This window comes from Rhinopithecus roxellana, chromosome 16, assembly GCF_007565055.1.
Source record: "Rhinopithecus roxellana isolate Shanxi Qingling chromosome 16, ASM756505v1, whole genome shotgun sequence".
In the NCBI taxonomy this organism is placed as follows: domain Eukaryota; kingdom Metazoa; phylum Chordata; class Mammalia; order Primates; family Cercopithecidae; genus Rhinopithecus; species Rhinopithecus roxellana.
In genome coordinates, this window is record NC_044564.1 from 70,541,841 (window position 1) to 70,563,653 (window position 21,813).

The 21,813-nt window shown below is 36.4% G+C and overlaps 1 protein-coding gene across 1 annotated transcript in view; it reads left to right on the forward strand.

The window, feature by feature from the left end:
• The window catches only part of ADAMTSL1 (ADAMTS like 1), a 440,698-nt gene that overhangs the window by 199,334 nt on the left and 219,551 nt on the right, over positions 1-21,813 (forward strand). The window contains exons 9-12 of the mRNA XM_030920098.1: positions 1,057-1,195; positions 14,960-15,010; positions 19,378-19,582; positions 20,877-21,024. Coding sequence (XP_030775958.1) covers positions 1,057-1,195; positions 14,960-15,010; positions 19,378-19,582; positions 20,877-21,024 — 543 coding nt within the window. The remainder of the gene's footprint in view (positions 1-1,056; positions 1,196-14,959; positions 15,011-19,377; positions 19,583-20,876; positions 21,025-21,813) is intronic.

Consider the following 21,813-nt stretch of genomic DNA (forward strand, 5'->3'; position numbering starts at 1 on the left):
CAGGAAATCTGGCTCATAAACCTCCTTCTGATTTCCTAAAATCTTTTGCAAGTCCCTTAATGATTTAAATCTTGCTTCCTAATATATATTTAGCAATAACAGCGCTCAACCCACCTGCTAGGGATAATATATTTGGCAGATTAATTAGGGTAAGAATGATATAAACAGCCTGATTTTTAAAAATTCTCTGTGTACATTTATTTTTCACCCCAAGAATCTAAGTCTTGATTACCACCCTACCAGAAATCCACAGGACAATGAAAAGGCAGGTAGGAAAGATAAAACATACGAAGAGAATTAACTATTACTCAACAATACTTTTTTTTAAGAGAGGCTTCTTTAAACAATGACAATTTGTGGGTGGAGGTTAAGAAATATTCACTAGAGACTTTTTAAAGAGAATGACAGAAGATTTTGAATATAACAAAAATGGAACAGTAACAGGGAGGTATTTTTATTAATTCTGCAGGGAAACGGGATTTGTGATGTCCACTGTTGGAATCTCAGTGGTCCATTTACTCAACCCACTCAGGTTGAATTAGCAAAAGTAATGTTCCCAGGCAGCTGGTGGGACCTGATCCTGTGCTGGCCCCTCATGTGCAAGGGGAGCAATGTGGGATTTATTTTATTTATTTGGGAGTTTATTCTCCCTAGTTCCCCAGGTACTAAGGAGGCTATTTAGCATTCTTGTATAAGATGGTTGATAAATACTGATGATCTTTTTTGGATATAGAATTCTGCATTATATTTTTAGATCATAAAAAAGAAATAACAAGAACAGTTCTTACCACAGTCTTATTATCTGGCTGGGCCCTTAAGTAGTTCAAGCCTAATTATATAATGTAATTATTAAGATTTGAGTGGATTACTTGAGAAAAGCACAGTACCTGAGGTCTGCAAAAATTAATGAGCCTTCCAATTATGTGTCTTTTTTTCCTGGAAATGACTAAGGCATTGGGGAATAATTTCCATTGATATGAGCTGGCCAAAATGCATAAAGAAATACATTGCATTGGCATGTACGTTTAAATTTGCCTGGATGGTTTGATACTACAGGTTATCAGCTGACATCGGCTGAGTGCTATGATCTGAGGAGCAACCGCGTGGTTGCTGACCAATACTGTCACTATTATCCAGAGAACATCAAACCCAAACCCAAGCTTCAGGAGTGCAACTTGGATCCTTGTCCAGCCAGGTCAGTCAAATTTGCTAGTTCATTTGTCATAAACATAACTCAAGTTCCAAATAGGTTTCTTAAATTAAAATGAAATATTTTAATTGAAAATAAAATGAAATGAAACATAAATAGCATTGCTGTCCAGTGTCCATTACTGATCATGAATTAGTACCCCTGGTTCCTGCTCTTGCTGCTATGCGAGGCCATCTCAGAGTCTACAGACTTTCCTTTTATGAAGCAGCAGGTGACATGCTCTTCAGAGTCATTTTCTCGTCTGATTTCCTTTTCTTGTGGTTCCTTGTTTCTTTCCTTAACAAGGTCCAGGCCAATGGAGCATTCAACGTTCTTAACCAATGTGATGACACAGTGTTCTCAGGATTTTATCTCTGTTCCCGATCAGGGACATGATCAGAGCAGACCATATTCCAGGGCTACAACTGATCCCTTCTAGCCTGTCCACACTGATTTATATAGAGTCAAAACCAGCCTTAGAACAGTTCTGTTGCCTTTGAACATACTCAGTCTTTGCTAAAGAGAAAACAGAGCTTATTCCCAGTAGTCAGATTCTTAAAACGTCTTTTAAATTAGAAGCTTTAAGCAGGCACTTGACACGTTCACACATGATTATTTGCTTTTTGGAATCCACAGTTAGCCCTCAGATTATTTGCAGGGTCAAGAATCTGCCTGATGAATGAAATATCTCAGGTGATGAGTAGTCATGGAAGTGCAGGTCAAGAATCTTTTCATGCGTGTAACATTTGCCTTTGCAGTCACAACACTTGCTGGTGGTTCTCTTTAGTATAGCGTCGCTTACTCATCCTCAGCTTATGAGAGAGAATATAAGAAAAGCCTTCCCCTACAAAAGCAATCAGGAATACCAAAAGACAAAGATTCATTTTCAAACTCCTTGGATTTTTGAGAAACATCCCAGTGTTATTTTTTAAAATCACAGTATACTAATGACGTATGCATAATAAGAAAGCTTCAACTCATTAAAATATGACTTGGGCAATGTTGATGCAAATCATTCTATTTTGAGGTTACAAGCAATGCAATTTTAGTTTTTGTTTCTGCTGTTAATTTCTTAAGGTGTATATTCCTGTACTCTTCTATCTTTACATTTATGAATGCTAAGTTCTGCATGTGATATGAAATTGCTGTTATTAATTAATTCACAGGAACCATATTCCCTACCTCATAAAAGTAAACTCAGAATAACAGGTTTTCATTAAAGGAACAAAAAGAATAGATGTTTTATAACTGTAAAATTTAGGTGAAGTTTAATTTAGCATCATATTACATCAGAAAATTATATATTAAAAATTGGATACAATATAAAAACTGAATAAGGTGTTGAAATTGTGCTAGGATTTCTTTATTTTGGAAATCTTAAGGGTTTGAAATTTTTTAGCCAAGATAGTTATAACCCATGCAATTTGATTTCATTTTAAAATTATTCTACTTATACGTTTTTTATATATAACTGTAATAGGAAGACCAATGTGTGAAAGGCACAGTTATCCTAATTTAGTCAGCCCTAGAGAGACCTTGAAAGTCTTTTACACATTTCCATGAAAATTTGTACGTATATTTCTAGGAGAAATGACAGTTTCACTTCCCACAACTTCATAAAGCTTTTTTCCACTAGGAAAAAAAAATGTCAATTGAGAGATGGCCATGGAAGAGAGTTAGGTGAAATAAAAGCATTTTGTTAACAATTTGAAAGAAATGTTTATAATAATGTTTACTCAGTCTTTCTCGCCTCTGATTTTTACCCACTCTTGTCTGTTGGAGAAACTTTTTGGCCTATTTCTTACTACCCAAAGCAAAAGGCCATTCTACAGTGAAAGAAGTCTGCCTGTGCAATTTCTACCTTTTCTATGTCCCGTGTTATTTTAAAACATTTAATACAGCACATGAATAAATGTTGGGACAGGTGGCTATTTAAAAAAGAAAGACACAAAGAAAGATAAGTGAGAAAAGGAAAAAGAAAAAATAGGCAAATGTCCGGAAGCTGCTTTTTTTGTTGAAGAAGTAATTAGACAAAGCTGAGAAAATGAAGACTTAGCAGTAGAAAGGTCTAAGGGACAGCTGCTTCAGAAAATATAAGTATGCAACTCTGAGGTTAAGATACTTCAGAAATTGCCATGAAATTCATTGAACTCTTTTGCATTCTAAGAAATTCTAAGAAATGCAATTTCTGAATTCTAAGAAAATGCAAAGTGATGGTCTAAGCAAAGCAGATAGAAGAGACTCCATAAAACAGATCTGCTCTTCTATCAGCCACTGCAGAATCAAACCCTCAGGAAACTGTTTTTTCACTCAGATTTAATGGTCTAATAGTAAAATCAAGAGCGAACAATGGCATCCCACCAACACTTTTGTGTCCAAATTTAGAAATTCCCAAAAGGGAAAACCAATATTCTTGGTATAAAATCACATATTTTTAATTTCAAAAGAAATTTATCATATCTTGCCACTGAGATATTTATTCATTTTTCCTGAATCACACTAGGATTTTTACCTATTATAGTATTTAAAAGTAGAATCACTTGTAGTAAGAAAAGAGAAGGAAAAAAATTTAAAAATTTTTAAAAATTAAAAAGCAAAGTCCCAGTTAGATAGCCAACTTTATTCCCTATCAAGGCTTGCAAGTGTCATTGACAGCAAAAACTGCATCAAACAATTAGGTCTACAACCTTATATTTATTATTTTACCCTTCTGGGCTTCCATTTTCTCACCCACAAAATGGGAAGAGAGGGTCATTTGTTGTCAAATTAGTGGTTTTCAAACTGTGCCCACAGAGCCTGTTGTTCCACAGTTTTTTAAATTAAATTTTGTTTTATGTATTTTAAAGTTTTTTTAAATAACAATTCACAAAAAATATATCCAAACATGTTAAACTAATGTTAACTGATTCACACTAAGTTAAATTATAAAAATTATAACAATTTTAAGTGTTATACTACCAAAGTACATGCTTTTGCCCTCATGATTGAGTTCCTCAGTTATGTCTAGTTGAAAAAATAACTACCCTAAGATTGCAAGGTAAGCTGTAAAAACAGTTTTCATTACCAAACACTCTCTGTAATAATAAGAATTTTCTTATTACTACACATCTAAAACCAAAACAAAGAAGAAATAAACTAGACATGGCCACCAGTAGCCATAATCCCTGATATCTACTTTTTGTGTTTACCAAAATAGCTTCCCTATTCTTATTATTTTGCTTTATAATAGGTAAACATTATACATTTGAACTAATCAACTAAAATCATAAATATCATCAGCGTTGGGTCTATATATGTTGGTCTTTTACACAATATAAAGCCTCCCAATGACCAGGATGTTTCTAGTCACTGCATGTGATTGTATCCATGCTCCCTTCCAACTTCAAACTCAATGACTATAAATATCAGTCATTATTTTAGTTTTAGGAAGTTTACAACAGCTTCCTAAATACATGAACAACTGCTAGGAATTGTCTGAAATCAACAGAGAACGCAACCAGTGGCATGGAGGGGTCTCAGGAATATCTCACTCCACACATCTGTCTATTTTTTGGTTCTCATTCTCTTTTCCTTTTGTTCCCACCATCTTATTTCTTTACTTTCCCATCTCATGTTTTGTTCCTCCTTCTTACACTCACTGACAACATCTACTGGCTTCCATGGTGGTGGATTAGTTCATCTACTAGTTTTTGAGACTGGAGAGATTGTTGCCATCTCACCTATACTCTTCAAAATAATTTTTATGTTTTTATGGCTTTTTTGCTGATTCTAAGTGCTAACTTAGAAATGTTGATAAGTTAAAAGACTCTAATGAAAACAATGAACTCACTAATAATCCCCAGTGCCTGCAGAGAACCTCTGTTAATGCTTTTGCTGTATTTCTTTCCAGTCTTGTCTATAGCTCATAACATAATTGAGATCATACTTTATACAGTAGATACTTGGCATTGAATAATTTGGCATTCTTGGTTTTCATTCTTCTAAAAGCAAGCCTGAATATCCATGACACATAGTAACTCAACATTGTGCTGAGGTAGGAATTTAAGTCCACTGGACTATAAGACCAACAGTTGAGCCTTGCTGGCTGCCCAGCAGTTTCATCCCAAGAAGGCTTTGTTGCTCTCTGCTGGTGTCATTTACACAGTCATTTTTCTGAAGTGATAAAACACTTTGTTTCCTGGCCAAAAGTTGTCTCAAACAGGGAGCCAAAATTTAATCCTTATAAGGGAAGTGAAGAGAAAGTAAAGTATAAAGATTTAATGACTTTTAGCTAAAATTAATAAGGTTTTTCATTAGTGACTCAGAGCTATGACATCACTAAGCCCATCATATGCTCTGTACACAGTGTATTACATGTTCTACTGGTAGTCCCAATGGGCATTCCCAGAAGTCCAGAGACATACCCCTCCTGCATGTGAGAGATCTAGCACATGTTTATTTTCTGCTTCATACATTTAACACTATGTTCTGTGTACTTTCCCATGTGACTAAGACATTTAGGATCTAGTCAAATGTAAAATCCTCTCTTGTGCCTACCGTGGTATAATCAAAGCTTCTGTCTTACACCGGGGGAGATTTTTTTGGAATTTGTGCAATGATGTGTGGCATTTTTACCTCTTGGGTGAAAGGTCAGGTCCATCATGTGGCCAGAAAGCCTCAAAATATAAGCCCTGTGGTTCAGCAACAACTAAAAAGGGATAGCATGAATTCAGCTAATAAACACCTTGACGTTTTCAAAGCAGCTTTAGATGTAAAATATACAACATTTAGCCTTACATATCTTAGTCTGTGAGACAGTGAGACAGTTAAGGCTGTCTGGAGGAATTTGTGCAAGTTATTCTTTGTGAGACAATCAGAGAACCACCTTTGCAGATTTTTTTTGGGGGGGGTGGGGCACAGACCTTTAGTTTTCCCTCCAAGGCAGTAATGAAGGGGGCTTAAATTGGCAAGAGGTGGACAAGTGAAAAAAGCTCTCATTCATCACACTATCACGGCCACAATTATTAGCAAACAAACCTGTTTCTAGCTGAAACTGCATCCAGATTCCCCGTTCCCTCAAGGAATTCAGAGCAACAGTCCTAAGCAAATGCCCAAACTTGTATACACCAAGCAGCAATTCGTGGCAAGTTCAAGTGAACTTTTTTTTTTTTGTCCAGCTCCATTTAGTTTCACAGTAAATTGCATCAATTATCTCTGGTCAGGAACCAAAAAAAAAAAAAAAAAAGTCTCAATTAAACGCTAATGCAAATATAAAGAAATACTCTGCATTCGAACAAGTGGTATGTGTAGTAGGCATGTAAAATCCTGATTCTCACACTAACTTGGTGACCAACTAGTCAATGGCAATATAGCCTGATGTTTAAGAGTGGGACCTTTGGCATAAAACGTCCTTGCTTGAGATCCTGGCTCTGTCACTTACTAGTAGAGTAGCCTTTGGCAAATTCCTTATTCCCACTAAGCCTCAGATTTGTCATCCTGTGAAGTGAGGATAATGACAATACTTACCTCATAAAGTTGTCATGAGGAATACATGGCATAATACATTTAAAGAGCTTAGCGCAGTGCCTGACTCATGATAAGCACTCAATAAATGTTAGCTGCAGCAGCTATAATGACTAAGATCATGGTTATGATGATGTTGATGTTAGCTCAGAGAAACTCCTAAGCTCTCTAGAAATCAGCTTTCTCATCTGTAAAAGGAAAAGATGGAACTCTAGAATTCTATATGGGTCTAGAAAGATGGTTTTCTATTGTGGTTTTAACACCAGGAGCTATAAGTCCTAGGAAAATCTGATCTTGAGAGTAAATCACATTTATCAGATGTTTTAAATATAATGATCACAAGAAATTAAGATAATTGGCAACTCCTGAGGTCTCAGTTCACAAGTGTCTGATAACCTCTACTTTACCAGCTGTGAGACATTGCCATTTAATTTACATGGGATTTAGGCCAGGTATGTCTCCAGAAAAAACTCAGTGTAGGGACAAGAAAATGGTTGACTTATTTAGCAATTACGGTACAATAAAATGTTTTCTTAATTATAGAGGTCTTTTAGTTTTACTACAGTAAGTAAATGATTTAGAAAAGTAACAACTTCTTACCTTTTGATGAACCTCATTTAAGTATACTATTTTGTGCAGTAATGAGTAAACAATAAGAAAAAAACACCCATAAAATCTCATTTCCACATTCATGTGTTATTCATAATGAGATAAATGAAGCAAAGTTAGGGTGCTTCTCAGAATGCATGATCATACCCTTCCCATGCTTATAGATACACCACACATCAGCAGACAATTACATAATCAACTATAACTCAATTATCTGGGAAATTCAATTTTCTGCAAAGCTGGATCATCCCTAATAGTAATATCACTTCTTATGGTACACTTCAAAGCTTTTAAAAGTGTAATTATTTGTGTAATTCTTTTAATTGGCCTGTGAGTTAATAGAGTAGGTATTGTTACCATCCTCATTTTTAACTTCAATCCGTCCGTTTGTAGCCAAAAGACTTTACTAGCTAAGTAACTTCTTCTCTAGGCCTGAGTTTTGCCATCTGTAAAATAAACATAATATTCCTGTCAGAGAGTAACTGTGAGAATTAATGAGATAACATATGTAAAGTCCTTACTAAGGTGTCAAGCACTCATCAAACATCAGCTATCATGATTGAATTGAGAAACAGACTGGTAAAACAACTTGCCCAATGTCACTTCTGTTTGAAGTTTATAAGGTGCCTTCACATCCATTATCTTATTTAGTTTTACAGTCCCTAGGTTAGCGGGTCAGGGGTTGTCACCTATATTTTACAGATGAAAAAACTGAAGTTCAGAGAGGTTAAGTATTAGGGCCACTTTGCAAAAGCAAATTGAGATGTGGATCTAAGTTCTTCCAGTTCCACAGCATCGCTACATAAAGACAGGCATAAAGGCAGGCTACCTAATCCCTGGTGCAGCCTTGAGGCCGTCAAATCCCACAGTCATCTTTGTTCTGCATGATGCCTTCAGCAACCTGTAAGATCTGGTTCCAACCCAATGTAGAACAGCACAGCCAGCACAGAACTGCTAACCACACCAATGCCAAGTCTGAGTGTTTGAATTGACCACATACCCAGGTTACGCAAGCCTCTTTCATGTAAGTGTAAATACTGATGTTTACTCAGATCAAACAATGGCTAAATCACTCAGTACAGAAAGAAGTAAACAAAGACCAAGGAAATATTAGTCCCACTTATTTAAAAGCAGTTCAGAAATTACATTCATTAATACCAAGAATGTTTAACCCCAGAAATGTAGATGTGAGGAAGTGTTCAATGATCTGACCCTAAATATTAAAACGCTTCAGTATTTAGTTTATTACAGAAAATGAACTTGTGTCTAAAAAACTGTTTTCAGATCTGCATAAAACAGACTCCTTTTGATCTGATTTCAGTGGGAGCCCAGATAAATGAATGTTGCTGCTTAGTTTATGGTTTTTAAAAATGGTACCTAATTATAGAATACTTTCTATTTGCGGGATCCTAACTTGCCTCTGTACATGTTAGGGAAGTTTTCTGTGTTTTTAGAAGTCATGAAGTGTTACAGGAAGAGAAATTTTGAGAGAATTATCTTAGTTCAGTGGTTTTCAAGCTGTGGCCCACTAAGCTCTGAGTTCTACCCTCAGCAGCCACTAGGAAGGGGCAGGTAAGATACAGTCCAATAGCATGGGTTTCCAGGCACCTACTCTCACTTCATCTTAAAACTTCTGATCTCATCCAGTACTTAGATTTTGCAGATGGCCAAACCTTGATGTAAGGTTCTCAAGGTAACATAAAAAGAAAGTAGCAGAGAGGAGTACTGACCTTCCAACTCCCAGCCTCTCAGGTGATCCTTTTCCTCATTATCGCTAGATCCTCCGTGCTTTGCTTCTCATGAAATAGCAAAGTGCTTGTAGCTCTTCCAACTTTTTATTATTTCTCTCCTGCACTCTTCTAAACTGTTGCTTAGAAATAGACTGGTTTCTATTTCTAGAAATAGAAGGTCGTCTAGAGAAGATGGAGGATTGTTTTCTATACAGGAGACCCTTCTACTACACACAATTTTGTTCATTTTTTAAAAAATATAGTCACCTATTTTGTGAAAGGTTCTATGCTTAGTGCCATGGCAAACGTAAAAATGAATCAACTAGAATCTGGGCCCCCACACTGTCCAGGGCAGGTTGAGTTGTCCAAAGGAGCGTGGTATCTGAAAGACACATGAGAGAGAGAAAAGAAGATCTTTTAAAAAGCTTTCAGTGTTATTTCGGGGAGATAGCCAATGAAAAGATACAGAGGTAACCTAAGCAGGATAGAAGCACAGTCACTAATCCATCCTTTCTCTGCTCATATCAGGCAATCACCTCTGCTTGCCAGAACAGCCTTCCTAAACTGCCAGACCACTCTCCATATCAGACTGCCCTCTCTCGAAGATGGCAGGGCCAGCAAAAGGCAAGGCGTGGGACTGAATATGTGCACAACAGTGGCAGTTAGGGAGTTTCTTTCCCTCCTTTCCTAACTAGCTTTTAAAAACTTGTTTTTGCTTTTTTTGGTTTAATTTTGGATGGGGTTGCATTACTTGCCTTTGCATCTGCACACTGATGACATAAGTTCACTCAATGATTATTTACTAATCACCTATGTGCAGAATACTGTCCTAAGAGATGCAATAAAGAACCAATATAGCTTCTGACTCATGGTGATAAACTAAAGAAAAACTTGTGCAACAGTTAGAAGTTAGTACAGTTGGCCCTCAGTATCCATGGGGGATTGGTTCCAGGACCCACCCCACCCCCACCTCCACAGATACCAAAAGCCACAGATGCTCAAGTGCCTTCCAAAAATAAAGTGGTGTAGTATTTGAATGTGACCTATATACACCCTCTGTGTACTTTAAATCATCTCTAGATTATGTATAGTACCTTTTAAAGTATAAATGTGATGTAAGTAATTGTTATACTATAATGTTTAGGGAATAATGATGAGAGAAAACATCTGTACCTATCCAGTACAGATGCAGCCATTCATTTTTTTTCTTCATATATTTTCAGGCTATGGTTGAATCCATGGATGCAGGATCCATGGATATAAAGGGCCAACAGTACACAGTTAAAAGTGAGGAGAGGAGTTAGTATTACGGGTGTTGAGAAGAAGGAGAGAGAATTTCTGGCTAGATGTTAAGAGAGAAAATAGGCAAGAATTTAGGAGAAGTAGCATTCGACTAATAAATTTCGGTGGGCATTATGGAACCACGTGAGTCGTCTAAATGGTGAAGTAAAATATTAGGTGCTTTGGCAGCACAGTAGACTGGATTGATTTGTTAGGAGACTGGTGTGAAAGTGCCTGAACTTGTGTCAGGAGGAGATCTACTTGTCAAACATTGCTGGTGTTGCGATGGAAGATGACAACTGGAAGAACTGAGTGGTGAGGATAGCCCCAGTGTACAGTGGATAGGAGAATGGCCATGCCTGAATGGTAGTTGTGATCACAGGAGAAGAAGCAGGGCCAAATAATGAATTGTCTGGGATGCACTGAGCTTGAAAAGCCTAGAGCACATCTAGTTATCAGGAAGTCAGAAATGAAGATTTGCAGTTCCAGAGAAGAGGCAAGAGGTCCTGAGAGATTCACTGAAAGAAACCCTTGAAACCGTAAAAAGATATCTTTATGGCTCATTTTCATTATAAAAAGAACTGGCCAGGCGCAGTGGCTCATGCCTATAATCCCAGCACTTTAGAAGGCCGAGGTGGGCGGATCATGAGGTCACGAGATCGAGACCATCCTGGCTAACACGGTGAAACCCAATCTCTACTAAAAATACAAAAACTTAGCCAGGCATGGTGGCGGGCGCCTGTAGTCCCAGCTACTCAGGAGGCTGAGGCAGGAGAATGGCGTGCACCCGGGAGGCGAAGCTTGCAGTGAGCCCAGATAGTGCCACTGCACTCCAGCCTGGGCGACAGAGTGAGACTCTGTCTCAAAAAACAAACAAAACAAAACAAAACAAAAATATCCAGAACCCCGGTAAATTAGGTGTCCATGGACTTAACTACTTTAGAATTTTTCTTGTAAAGAGAGATGTATCACAATAGTTAAATTCTACAACTGAGCAGTGTGAGCCCAATTTTGGCTTTTTTTTTTTTTTTTTTTTTTTTTTTTAACATTGGGGACTCTGTTCTAAAGTAACATCTTAGATCACTTCTGCACAGACTCAGTGATCTTGAAGTGACACATGGAATTTGAGGTGATGGCCTCATTTCATCCACTTACATCATAGTTCCAAAGTTTCTGTCTTTTGCTTTCTTAGATTTGAATTTTTTCATACTTGAATATTCTAATTGTCATGATTATAAAAGATAATATATTATAGAAAGCTTAGAAAACAGAAAAACATTTAAAAAGAAAGCAAAAAATACTCATAAGCCAACACCAATAACTAACCACTGTTGAGAGTTTTTTATATATGTGTGTGCACACATATATGCATGTATACATATGTGTGTATACATGTGTCACAGGAACACACATATGCAAGTTATGAAAATGCATAGATATGTACACCCATCTATATATTTTCTTAGTATTATAGATCGTATCATACATTCTATTTCATAGTCAATTATTTTTAGTTAACATTACATTTGAGCATTTTTTCATGTCATTAAAAATGATTCAAAAACCATTATGTCCATGTGCTGCATAATGTTTCATTATATAAACTTGTCATAACTGAATCATTCTCCTGAATTGTCATTCAATGTATTTTTAGAGGATGAGGTGGGATGCCTTTTCTACGTATACCACTTCACTCCAGAATGATCACTTGCTCATGCTCACCTTCTCTTCTTACCACCACAACCCCTGATGATGGGGATATTAGATGGAGTCATGTTACTGCCCAGTGTAAGAGAAACAATGTAAGAACTGTGGGCGTGGTGGTTAGCATAGTGAAGGCAGTGGAGAATGAGTTTTACCCCCAAGCCAACTGTTTCTTCTATGTTTTTCCTTTGTGATCATTTTTAAAAATCGTTTTTGCCTCCTTCACCACAGCCCACCTATTCAGATGCATGTCTGAACGCATGCATATATGCACACACACCCACATGGAGACTAAACATGGGGAGAACTTCTTAAAGTCCCGAAATTACATTATTTTTCATTATTCTTTATGATTCGCACTTTGCCTAAGAAAAAAAGTAAGCAGTAGGTGAGCAATAGGAAGTTAACTTCAGGCAAGCTTGCTTCCCCCCTGTAGTGAAAGGGTAGGGCCATGGCATGAACCCCAGAGAGAGCTGAGCCCGTGCACACGAATATGCATTAGCAGGACTGGACAGAGCACCATTGTTTTGATATCTTTCTGTTTTCACAGGTGCTATAGAGTCATTTTATGAGTCTTCACCATGACCCATGTCATAGAAGACAAATATAGCTATAGTTTTGCTGAATCCAGGTTTCAAGCTCCTTGTTCAAACAAAAACATAATTTCTAAATCGGTCCAAAGCAAAGTTCAACGTCTTGAATTTTGTACACTCTCCCTTATATTCTCCTTCACTTCAGCTTGTCTCCTTCAATGTTACTGTCTCCATTTTAAATATCATCAGCTGATAAATCAGTTGACAGAGATCTGCAACAGTTTATTCTAATATTGAAGATGACAAATTACAGCCATAAATTTTTTCGGGAGAGAAGTCTATGGTATGCATTTCTGCATTTAGAAATTGATGTATCATGAATAAAGATACTAGAGTAAGGTAAAATGTAATTTCAAAGTCATCTTGATTTATTCCTTAATTGACTACTGTTAGATAACAGTGTATGTACAAACTTACTAGAAGAACTGTGGAAGATGATTGGCATTCTTTAAAATATAGTCCTTTTAGAAAAAAATTCCCTTTATTACTAGATGTAAAAATGATTCTTACTAGATGTTAGAATGATTCTAACATAAGGAAGGATTAAGTTTTCACCTGATTTCTTATCTGTCAGAAGGTAGAAAAAAATAGGATGGTTAACTCAAAAAACAGAAAAGGTTAAAGACTGTTCATTTCATTCTTGTGCGAAGAACTGTGGGATTTTGAGCATGCCCAAAAGGCAGCATCCCATTTCTTATACATTGTTACTGAAGGTTAATACACACACTGCACACACACACACATCATGAAAATTCTCTCACACAAATGAGTATTAAAAAACTTATTCACACAAATAAATACAGAAAATGTAGTCACGTAAAATAAATAAGTTAGTACTCCAATGACTTGCCCTCCTGCAAATAGATATCCATCTTAATCGCTTTGTTTCCTATTTTTTAAAAAACAAAATTTGACTTCTCTCATGTATCCCCTTACCTTTCAGTAATTTCTTCAGAAACTATGCAGGCCCCTTTATCTCCCTCTCTCTCCTTCTTTTCATCATCTCCAGCCAGTGCCGTTTTTATCTTTGTGATCCACACTCGTGGCTCACTCTTTCTACCTAAACACCTGGATTTGCTAGCCATATTTTTTAAACCTACTATATCATCTTATATCAGAGGAATGGGTAAAAATGGAAGTCTCTATTTATTTAAATATAAAGATATATTTATATTGAATATATAGATATTATATAGATATATAAATATATATGCATCCATCTATCCCAGAGGCACAGATAGAATACATGAGTTCCTTCAATAGCTTTCTATCTTTTATCAGTTGCAAAATAAGCATCTTCCACTTATGCGCTACCATGCTCTACATCTGTGCATCTCCATCTCCCACTCTTGATGAAGGTGCTGTTGCACTAGCAGTCTTATCCAAAAATCATGAATCATCAGTCTGCCACAAACCAGACAATTAGGTCTCTGCAGGGACCCACCAGTCTTACCAATTGGAGACTTTAGTTGAAATCAGTGAAGTAGGTTAGAGTAGTTTATTGGGATCCTAAAGAAGGCCTCCAGGAACTTCCACACGGCCTGTGATATTTCTTGTGGATCCTGAGCAGTCACTCTGTCTGTAAACCTCACAGGTTTCCCAGGGTCCTAGACGTACTAACAAGCCGTGACAACCACAACCATCACTGCAATAGCAGTTAACACTGTATAATATTTCATAGACAAAAAAACCCACTTTTCATAGTATCTCATTTTAACTGCCTACCTTTATTTTGGTAGGAAATTTCCCTTTGCTAATAATTGCCTACTATGTTCAGTAGTTTCCCCCTCCCCTTATAAAATACCCAAGTGGCTACTTTCCAGGTATTAGTGAAATCCCTAGATCTGCCAAGAGAAGAAACCTAGCTAATGCAGTTACATAGTATTGTCAATTCTGAGGTACATAATCTCCGACTTGAATAGTTCTCTCTTTCATCAGAAGTGAGACAGTTACTGTAATTGCTTGGCGAGCATCTGGAAGTAACATGAATAATGATGATAATAAGAATGACCTCATAGGATGTATAATTTGGGGATTAAAGAACATTTACAACCTTATTGTGTCATGGTTAATGATGAGGTGCCAAGTTTCTTGCCACCACCCTTTGCAATGGTATTTCCTGCTTGGATCAGAGAAGTAATTGTAGTAAATGGTGTCCTTTCAAAGAACTTGCCCCATCCTAAAGCATATGCTGGCATAAAAATATAAAACTGTTTTAGTGCTGTTTTACAGATACAAGTTATTAATGTTATTTTGCATTTGTATTAAAAAATTGTATAATGTAATCATTTAGTGTTTATTTTATTGTGTGTACCTTCTACTCAGAGGGTTGGCATTATTGTTCCTAACAGTGACGGATACAAGCAGATCATGCCTTATGACCTCTACCATCCCCTTCCTCGGTACGTAAATCAATCATCCTGATGTTAGAATTAGCAAATTAGTCTTCTGCTGCTTATCTATACATATAGATATACATATACCTAGAGAGAGAGATTATATGTTTTTAAGATGGTAGATGGTATATTTTGCAATCCATCCTGAGTTCTACTTTTGTATAATACTAGCCTGCTCAGACTGTAAGCTTATCGTTCAGAAACCATTTTAAGGTAGAATCCAGTTACACTGGAGTGAACACAGTAATTCACTCTGATTAGATACAGTGTATGGGTTTATGTTATGTCTTTCTTTCCCTCCCTTTGTTCTTTTCTATTCTTCCTCTCAATAGGACCCTAGTCATTAAAGCACTGTTGCTAACTATTAAACAAACTGCCTAAAGTATTATTGCACTACCACTAACATGGAATTTCAGATGTGGTATTATTCTACATAGGGGCTTTAAATGTCCACTTTTTATTCAAAGAAATTATAATTAAATACAAAAGGCAAATTTTTATATTCTAATTGTTCAAAACATTTTGGGGAACATTTTTTCTAAACAAAATTCAATGTGCTGCATTGCTTTTTTAAAGTTCAGTACTTTTAAAAACTAGAAAAAAGGTAATGAAAGTAATTCAGGAACTTTTAAAAGAAATTGTTCCCTTTATAATATATTCATAAGAAAACTGGAGAAGCTGAAAAATCCTCTAGCTACTGAGTGTGTTGCCTGCATTGGAAACAGCTGCACAGAGAGCAGAACTTAGAGTTGGGATTGAAGTAGACCTATGGTCTATTTTCTTTGCTTATTTGGCCCTCAGGGAATCAGCTGCTATTTAGAACCAAGGGTTTAAATCAGATCATAAATGGTTGGGGTAATCCACAGCAGCCTGCTCCATCTCAAATTAAACCAAGCCCAGAAAATAATTTTATTTTGAACTGTAAAGATTTGATGGAAAAATCTCCAAATACCTAATGAGTTAGAATCCAAATAGTGGTCCCTTAAGGTCATCTAGTGCAACTCCCCATTGAGGCTTCATTCTCCCATTCCTTCTCCAACAATCACAACCATATACCACAGATATGTTTAATATATATTTACACAAATATGCATTCACATATTCAATGCATATGTATTCATACATGTATATACACATCTATCGATGTTTATATAGTACATATATACAAGTGAAAATTGTCATCCAGCATCTACTTAAATATGTCTAGTGACTGGCAGGCAACTCACTTTTCACCTGATGATCACATATAGGAAAGGAATTTGACTTTTACTAGATATACTTCTTGTTTTTCTTGTTATTTTTAATTCTTTCACTATGTGGCTATGTCATTAGTCAGCTCCCTCCTACTTTCCTATGACTATATTGATAAAGACAATAAATGGCTTTAGAATGTTCCTAATGTATCATTTTTCTGGTTTTATCCAGAACTCTTGTCCTTGAAAAAATTTTAATGAAAATAGCAAAGATTAATTTAACTGAACCAAGATTTCATTTGGTTTCAATTTGTGTATCTGTGAACTAAGTGTTCATAGGATATATGTATCTGTGTGTATGAAAGCCATACATTTCATTATTTCATGATAAAGGTAAAGTTGGACATCAGGAGTAAGCAACATAAAGTTTATGTTTTTATGTAATGACAACTCCTAGATTTCTGTTTTATCTGTGGTCTCTCTTGTTTATATTTCTCTGGCATAACTAATGCCTTTATTAGGTTAAAATTGATTTCTTATAGGTTGGGATTTTCTCCAAATGCCTAAATCCCAATGATATATTAAAACGATCCTCCTGGGTGTGTGTTTGCACTATGTCCTTGTATACACTCTTGGCATATCTATGTATCACAATGGGTAAGAACAATAAACTTTATTTCTTACCCCTTTGTATGTCTGATACTGAACTAGTTATAAAGTTAGATATTCAGCTATATTGACAGACTCTTAGTAAATGGAAGCTATTTTTACAGCTGTGTTTTCATTCATAAGAAGAATTAAGGCTCAAAAATGGTTCTCAAATGGCAGCTACCTACTGATCAAGGCAATTTCAATTATTTAAATGGGCTTAAGAACACAAGTATAGATATAAAACACAATTAACATATTTTTACCTTGTTCTTTCCTGCTTTCAGCCTTTGACTGTAACACATATCTGGACATAATATGAGGATGTAGTCTGAATAATTATCTTGATTCGTAATTAATATATGTCACTCTTGTGCATCCTGCTTTATTTGAGAATTTCCTAAACACACTGTGTGTTTAAAAAAATTAAAGGCCAAAAGAGTTTAAATGTATGATATATAAATTCATTCAGTGTTCTCCAGGATAAGATTCTTGAATATGTCTTTTTTTTTTTATTCCAAGCACTTACTTGGTTACCGTCTTCAGATCTCCTGATCTCTCTCAGCTTTTGTTATGCTTTCTTTAAAGCACATAGACATGTTTTACTTCAAGGTTCAACAAAACCCTATTATTATACAAGGATTCACATGATAATTTTCTACACTTAGAACTGTAGTTGTATGCTGGAACCATCGTACAAATTTTTGAGATAATATTAGCCTCATTTTTCTTTCTATGATCACTGACATTGAAAAAGATACTTACTGCTATGTGTGAAATTACACTATGGTCAGGTCCAAGTGCTGAGACAGAAATTAATCACTCTCCCTTTAGTAGGGTCAAGCTTGAGAATTTTAGAGTACCAATTAGAAAATGTGTTTTTTTATGGCATCTTAATATTCTAAGCGATTAAATGTACATTTAAAAAACATATTCCTACTTCATTGTCAGGTCAAATCTAATGTGAATACATACTTACGTATTCAACCCAATTTCAATCTGAATCAGGCCTGTTATTCATCTCCAGAAGGAAGCCCTCCAGAGATTTGTGTGGAGACAAAGGAGAATTGGTCTTAGCCCTTGGGAAGAGAAACTCTCTAGAGAGCTACTTCATTCTCTTGAAAGAGATCAGAAAGTCTCCCAAGGGCCAAACAGAGGGCCTCAGTTTCCCCACCATGACATTTTCTTATGTGTCTCCTGGGGAAATACACATGGGAAAATATTGTATTTGGCAGCCCATCTTGGCTTTTGGCAGTGGAGATAACAGTTGTTGCCTAAACTTTAACAGTGTAGAGAAAATGTGAGGGAAAACCCCTTGTAACTAGGAAAAACACAAGATTCAGGCTTATGCAGAAGAGAAATCAAACTCACAATGTACACGGAAAACTTGACTACAGAATAATTAATGTCTCGATGGTGTGCCCGTGCAATATTTTAAAATTTTAACTATTCAAATGGATCAACCCGGTGACATTTTGTTTCTTTCATTAAAATTATATCTCTCATAATTCTAAGAGAAATCTTAAATCTCCTTAGCAATCCTCACCAATAAGCAGAATATATGTAAAAAAGATAATCTCAATTCACTCAGTCCCAATGTTTCTGTTTTTAGAAATTCTACATTCTCTAAATCTACAGGAGGAGAGAAGAGAATTTGGCAAAGGTATCTCTCTGCATCTGGGACCTAATGCTTCAGAGCTGTTTAAAGCTCTGAAAAAACTCAGTGGAAGTCTCTTAAATGTTTTGACATATTGTTATTTTCTACCCTACTTAACTATGTATCTACTTTCAGATGCCATTAGCCTTCCAACCCAAACCAAACTTCTTCACAGTTCCAAGAGTTATTTACTGGAGGAACTCTACCTACCAGTATCCCTCAACAGTTAGGGAATATGTAGATAATATTAACACTTCTGCTCCTCAGCTTAATAATGATAGCACAGTTTGAACATCAGAATTGTGCTGAATCTATGTAGTCCCAAAGCTGACGATTGCAGAAGCAAAAGAGAGGGTCTTTTGTTTACCTTCTCTTTTATGAGCTTCTTCTATTAAAAAAAAAAAACCTAGAAGTTAAGTAAGAAAGTATTACATTGAAAATAAAAAAGTATCTGCAGGTGCAAACCATTAGTGTTAACTGAGTATACCACTTTAGTCTTGAGATGGATATTTAATGGGTTTAATGAAAATACATTTTATATACACATACCTTGAAACTATGGGAGAAGGATAGAACTACATCCTACATCTTCTGAGTAGGTTACAGACAGCACTGATATCCTTCTGGACAGCTCTCAAAACTGTAATGGCTTACATTTGTGTAGAGCTTCACGGTTTGCAGAGCCCTTTTGCCAATGTTGAATCCTTCTGTCTCACTCATCAGATTTCAGGCAATAGATGGCTTTTGGTTCTCTGGACCTTAGCCTCTCAGAACCTGATTTTACCAGTAGGCACGGGGAATGGGTTGGTCAACTGGTCACTGAGGAGGCTTAGCAATGTGCATGTCTGCCCTGATGACTCCCCTTGCTTCTGTAGGTGGGAGGCCACCCCATGGACCGCGTGCTCCTCCTCGTGTGGGGGGGGCATCCAGAGCCGGGCAGTTTCCTGCGTGGAGGAGGACATCCAGGGGCATGTCACTTCAGTGGAAGAGTGGAAATGCATGTACACCCCTAAGATGCCCATCGCGCAGCCCTGCAACATTTTTGACTGCCCTAAATGGCTGGCACAGGAGTGGTCTCCGGTAACTGTGCCTTCTTTCTTTGTTCATTAGGAGAGTAAGTCCACTCTTCCCTCTCATCATCATGGCCCCACCGGGTACCCTGAGCAGCTCCACACTTCTTGAGGTGTCTAGAAGCCTACCAGCTTAGCTCCTGGAGTAGGAATGCCCCAAATCCAGCATGACCAAAAGTAAATGATGTTTTTTTTAAAATGTCTTTCTTCAAGTTTCTTCAAGAAGCCTCTATTGTTCCCCAGACAATGTTCCCTCAAATGGCAAAGAGGAAGCAACTGCCTTTCGAGGGTAATTGAGGCTGAATGACTGATCCCAAATCTGTAAAAGCTGCTTTGATGATAGAGCTCAGTAGACCAGAAGTTTGATTTCATTTTGTATGTATTATGCTTTGTATCCAAAAGAGTCTAAGTGGATTAATATTAAAACTATGTACATTAGTCATTGGAGGAGGGGGGAAGATGAAATGAAAATAGCACAAAAATTAAAATTGGAATGAAGTAAGATAATTAAAACAAAAAACTTACAGATGTTAGGAAACCTGCTGTAATTAAACATAAAATGTCATTCAGGGTTTCCTGACTGCTGATGCAGAAAGGAAAGTGGCAAAGGAAATAGGAAGATGAAATAAGCCATTGTGCCCTCAGCCTCAGAAATGACAAAAGACTTCACTGAGCCCTGTGGCTTCATGGCAGCAGATCAGAGCTGTGACATTTTCTGCATCTAGACACGTTACCAGACATGGGGAACCATTAGAGGTGCAATCTACATTGGGCATCTGGTCATTCAATCTGTTCTTTTAAATATTATTTTTGCCTTTCAATGTAATCAATTGGATTGACAATGCAGCAATATGATTTAGCTATAATCGCAGTTTAAATTTTTTAATATCCATGTGGAGGTATTTTCCCATATTTTTGGAAGTAGCAGTCATTAGCAAAGTAACTAAATAAAATACAGTGTTGGTAAGCAAAATTAAGCACACTCTACAGTCTCTTTTCTCCTTTCTTCTTTTTGGTGCTTGGTTTGAGACTTTGCACACAGTGAGTACTTAAACATTGCTGACTGATTAATCCAAAGCTATGGAATTGAAAGTGATTTAATTTTCAGCGAGCTCCACCTCAAATAGCCAAATAGAACAAAGATCCCTTGACTGGTAAGAAATGGTGTAAGTTTACCAGGAGTCCTCGTGTGGAAAAAAAAAAAAAAGAAAAGAAAACTTAGATTAAAAGTTTTAGGTGCGAAGTGAAGAAAAGTAAACAAAGCTTTGCCTACGAGTCTCCTCTCTCTTGCAATCTCTTTCCAGTGCACGGTGACATGTGGCCAGGGCCTCAGATACCGTGTGGTCCTCTGCATCGACCATCGAGGAATGCACACAGGAGGCTGTAGCCCAAAAACAAAGCCCCACATAAAAGAGGAATGCATCATACCCACTCCCTGCTATAAACCCAAAGGTAATTTGACAGGTGCTCTATTACCAGCCTGTTAATTGTTGTGTGTAGTCAGATGTGTTTTAAACTCCTTAGAATATTTTTAAGTATCCCAAGTATTCTTAGTAACAATTCTTTATAACTTTACTAAAGGAATTTGATTCTTTTAAAGAATCTTTCAAATGATTTTGATTGCAAAATTTCATTAACCACTACATGTAGAAATATATTTATGTAATTATCTCCCAAGTCATAAAGTTGTTTGAGGACTATTGCTGAAGAAAGCAGATGTATCTGCTTAAAGAGAGACCAGATATCCTAGAAATATATGCTTGATTTACTATCTACATTTCTTGCCTTTAAAAACAAGGGAGTGAACCCAAGTATGTCTGTTTTGCTAAGGTTGAAGTACATTGGGAAGTCTCATACTTCAAACTGATGAAACAGAAAACTATCGCTTTTTATATTGAAAATTAAAACATTAATATGAGACTGAATTCTAGAACCATAATTTAAAATATATCAGAATTTAATAGATATTGCAGGAATTAATAAAAAAGAAATTTTAGGGAAGTGTAGAACTAAGCATTTAGTGAGCCAGACTTCTTATAATTATACTGGGTGTCTCAGATTAGCAAGAATACGAATTTGATTTCTGTACAAGTATTGTTACTTGTCTGTGCCAATGGAATAGAAAAATTCAAAGTCACAAACCATTCAGAAGTAAATAACTCTTTAAATCTCCTTTAATTTTTAATATTAAATATGGCTCCCATTTCTTTATTTCTTTAAGCCATTAAATTTCTCTGAAAA